Raw genomic sequence first — 4,242 nt, 5'->3', positions numbered from 1 at the left:
CCCCTTTCCTCCTCTATCCCTCCTTCCCTCCCTCCACAGCGCCCCTTTCCTCCTCTTTCCCTCCTTCCCTCCCTCCACAGCGCCCCTTTCCTCCTCTTTCCCTCCGTCCCTTCCTCATCCTTCAGAGTATCCCATCATTATCCCTCCCTCACCCTTTCCTACGTCACTTCTCCCTCTCACTTCTCCCTCTGATCACCTTAATGAGAGGAAACACACCACCTATCCTGCGTTTAAAGATCCCATTCACTTTTACTCTTCTTTAAGGTCACTACAAATGACTTAAAGATCACATTTAACTATTCTCTTATTCAGGGAAACTGTGTATGAATGACTTAGTACTTTTATACTTTGGAGCGCAGTGACAGTGGGTGTGATAAAGTTTTAGTTGCATTGTTAGTGTTGGTCTATTGTTTTTCTTCTTATTACTATTGTGGGACATTTTTAGATACGGTTTCCACGTGATCAAAGGGGTATTGAGGAGAGAAATGGTTTAAGAAGTGCTATCTAACTTATCGAAGAGGAGGAGAAGGATGAAGAGGAAGAGGAGGAGGAGGGGGCGTGGTTCCAACTGAGTGGTCATTGTCCTACCCCAAGATCTCAAGATTTTAATATGTGTGTGTGTGTGTGTGTGTGTGTGTGTGTGTATGTGTGTTTTGACAAGGCTCAAGTCGGCTGGGCTTTTACAATCTTTCCTTCTTGGGCGCTGCGAGGCTTGTCAGCGGGGAGACAGATGGTGTTACGAGACGCTGCACCCTCCTTCCTCCTGCCCTTAACGTGGCTAACCAAACCTACTTTAAGCCGAAGATAAGAAAGATAAAAAAGGGTAAGAAATTATATCGATAACGCCTCGTGAATTCGGGCCCTGGACACGTCAGCCATATCTGCACTGTCACAACAACACAGTACGAAAGCGTTTATGTTCTTCGCTGACATGACGAACCCGACCCTGGAGCTTAGTAACGAATCACTTATTATCTATTAGCGAGCCAAATGAACGAAGAAGACGACTGGCAGAAGCTTTTAGAGGCCTCATTATTTTGACAACTGATAGGCGTTCCTTGAAAGATACAAAACTGATGGGGGTTGTGTGTGTGTGTGTGTGTGTGTGTGTGTGTGTGTGTGTGTGTGTGTGTGTGTGTGATACTGGAGGGCAAGATATGAGAGCTTGAAGGAGAGCAATGCACTTTATGCCTCCTCCCGCTCCCCTCCTCCTCCATCTCTACCTCCACCATCATGAACTTCCTCCTCCTCCTCCTCCTCCTTCTCCTCCTCTCCATCCCTACCTCCCTTCCCACCTCTCCCTCCATCTTTCTCCATTCCTGCTTTCTCTTCCTTCATCCTGGTTTTTAGTCGTTTATAAATGTTGTATTCACTATTTCCTTCCCATCTGCATCTTTGTTTATCCTTTTTTTTCTTAATGAGGTTTTTATCATGTCATTCCTTGTCTCTGTTTTCTCGTATCATTCCTTTGTTTCTTCTCCGTCTGGTCCTCCTTCTCCTCCTCCGTATCTCCTGCTCATCAGTCCCTTTCACGTTCCTTCCTCTCTCGTGGGAAGTCTCAAACTACTCTCGTTCGTCTCTTCATTTTTGTTTTACGAGTTTGGAACATTTTTATGAAACCAGAAGCGTGTAGGGGGATGGAAACTCTACTTAGGCACTTCACCTAATTCCGTTTTCTTTGAAGTTTAACAAAGTTTCAACAAAAATAAACAAGTTAGGCTTTCAAGAGGGCATTAAGTTTCCTCCGTTCGCTAAAGAAAAGAAATCGTGACGCAGGAGCTCAAGGTAGAAACACAAGCCAGGATAACCACTTCACATTATACCACGAAAACGGATGAGAGTCAAAACATTAGTTAAACCTCTTGCATTAGAAAGCTGGATATAACATTTTTCAGCGACAGCGGTTAACTCCTGCATTAAAAGTTGAGGTATTACTTTTAACTTTTCCTGTAACTAGACAATAGACTCTTATAATGACTCTTCCCTCCCTTCCGCAGGTCTGGTGGCAGCTGTGGCGGCCCAAGACGCTGCCCCAACAGACGGAGGCGGTGAAGGTGATAAAGCCGATGAGGGAGGTGCTAAAGAGGGTGGCGGGGAAGTAGGAGCCTCAACCAGACCTCCCCTTACCGGCAACCCTCAGATAGACTACTTGGTCGACCCCAATCTGCCCCATGAATTGATCGGGTATGACCTGAGCGAGTACCCCTTCTATAACAAGCTCCCGAAAGACCTACTGGACCCCAAATTCAACTTCACCTGCGACGGGAGGCACGACGGCTTCTACGCTTCCATCCCCCATAAATGTCAGGTAAGGCGGAGGTGCGGGAGCGAGGGAATGACTTGAGGATTAGAGTGACGCGATCATTACTCCAGTGTGAGGGTATTAATCTCTTTCTCCCTTTCCCTCTCTCTCTCTCTCAGGTCTACCACAACTGCCTCTTCGGTCAGCGTTACGACTTCCTGTGCGCCAACTACACCGTGTTCGACCAGAAGAACTTCATCTGCCATTACGTCAGTGAGGTGGACTGCCCCGGCTCGGAGAAGCACTACGACAGGTGAGCCGAAGGACGTTACTTTTGTTTACTTTTGTCCATGTTCCTCCTTCCACCTACACGAGAACGTTTAACCAATATGTGTGTGTCTCTAAGCCCGGTAACCATTTCTCTCTCTTCTCCTAGAAACGATGAACTGTATGTGACCACCACCACCACCACCTCCACGCAGGCACCGCCACAGATCATCTACGTGAACCGTCCCCGTCCACTCCGAGGCCCCGGCAGGATCCGCCCCAAGAACCCGAGACGCCCCAACTTCGGTGGTGGCGGAGCTGGAGGCGGCGGCGGCGGCGGCGGCGGCGGCGGGGGCGGCGTCGGCCCAGGAGGCAAGCGGCGCCCAGGAAAGCGAAGGCGGACCACCACCACCACGCCTGCCCCAGACTATTACGACTATTACGACGACTATTACGGAGATTACTATGACTACTACGGGGATTACGAGAATGAAGCTTCCACCACCACGACCACCACCACCACGCCGAAGCCACGCCGTCGGCTAAATAGACCGCGGCCCGGCAACAGACCGAGGCAGGGAGAGCAAGGCGGGCGGCAGGGAGAGGGTGAGGGTTCAGACACCGGGGAAGGCAGGCCAAGGGGCGGGAGTGGAGGGCGGCCAGGAGGAAGGGGTCGGCCAAGGCAGAGGAACAACCCTACAGATGCAGAGGAGCCCATCGAAGACACCAACCCTCGGCAGCAGGGGGGAGGAGGTCAAGACCAGGATTCACAGGACGCCCAGCCAGACACTTCCACGGGAGGCAGCAGACGCCGGCCTTCGAATCGTCCCCGTCCTAAGATAAACCTTGGCCGTAAGCCGACCACCACCACCACCACGACCACTGAGGCTGCCCCGGAATATTATTACGACGACTATTATGACTATTCTGACAATGCAGATACCACCACCACCACCACCACCACTACAGCTGCCCCTGCCCCCGGGCGTCGCGTCCGCCCGTCGTCACGCACGAGATCCCGCGGAGGCAGCGAGGCCGCCGAGACAGAACCGACCACAGACGCTCCCTCAACCCAGAGAGGGAGGGTGAGCGTCAGGAGGACACCCCTCGTCGATGACCAAGGACCGACTGAGGACGAGGGGGCGGACACAGAGACGGCGTCTTCCCCGCGACAGCAGCCAAAGTTTCCTTCCCGCAGAGGCAGCGTCACTAGGAATGAACCCGAAACAGCGCCAGAAGAGGAACCTGTGATCGAGGAGGAAGTAGTTGCCGAGACAGCGGTGGAAGAGCAGCCGACCGGCCCCAGCAGGAGGAGAACCAGCAGCAGGCGGGGCTCTGGCCGTCCGGGCCCCTCGCCACCTAAAGAGGCAGAACCTGAATACTACTACGACGACTACTAAGTCCGATATTTATTGTGTACAGTCGCTGCACTTCTTGTTTTGTATATTAGTTACATTGTTTATACCCGACCTTCTTGTAATAAACAAAATAAAACAAAACAAAAATGTTTCTCCTTTATTTTAATGAATGAATGAAATTCATCACGTGACACCGCCCCTCATGTCACCGCCTATACTGAGTCGTCATCTCCAGAACGAAGAGACGTGCTGAAGGTCCAGACACAGAGTAGAGGAAAGGGAACAGGCCAAGTAAGTAATTATGAACTACTGGCTGGCTGTCACAAGTTATGATCACCAGGACTTCTCAGGAGCACTTTCGTCTCGCAGGTGTGG

At 51.3% G+C, this 4,242-nt stretch overlaps 1 protein-coding gene across 1 annotated transcript in view; it reads left to right on the top strand.

Annotated features, from left to right (window-relative positions):
• The window catches only part of LOC126997613 (WAS/WASL-interacting protein family member 1-like), a 35,543-nt gene extending 31,525 nt beyond the window's left edge, over positions 1-4,018 (top strand). Inside the window, exons 3-5 of the mRNA XM_050858800.1 lie at positions 1,998-2,308; positions 2,422-2,555; positions 2,679-4,018. Of these exons, the coding sequence (XP_050714757.1) occupies positions 1,998-2,308; positions 2,422-2,555; positions 2,679-3,909 (1,676 nt within the window). The 3' untranslated portion in view covers positions 3,910-4,018. The remainder of the gene's footprint in view (positions 1-1,997; positions 2,309-2,421; positions 2,556-2,678) is intronic.
• The last annotated feature ends 224 nt before the right edge of the window (positions 4,019-4,242 follow it).

Source organism: Eriocheir sinensis, chromosome 12 (assembly GCF_024679095.1).
Source record: "Eriocheir sinensis breed Jianghai 21 chromosome 12, ASM2467909v1, whole genome shotgun sequence".
Classification (NCBI taxonomy): Eukaryota; Metazoa; Arthropoda; class Malacostraca; order Decapoda; family Varunidae; genus Eriocheir; species Eriocheir sinensis.
The sequence above is the reverse complement of the archived record's forward strand: the minus strand, read 5'-3'. Positions and strand labels throughout refer to the sequence as shown.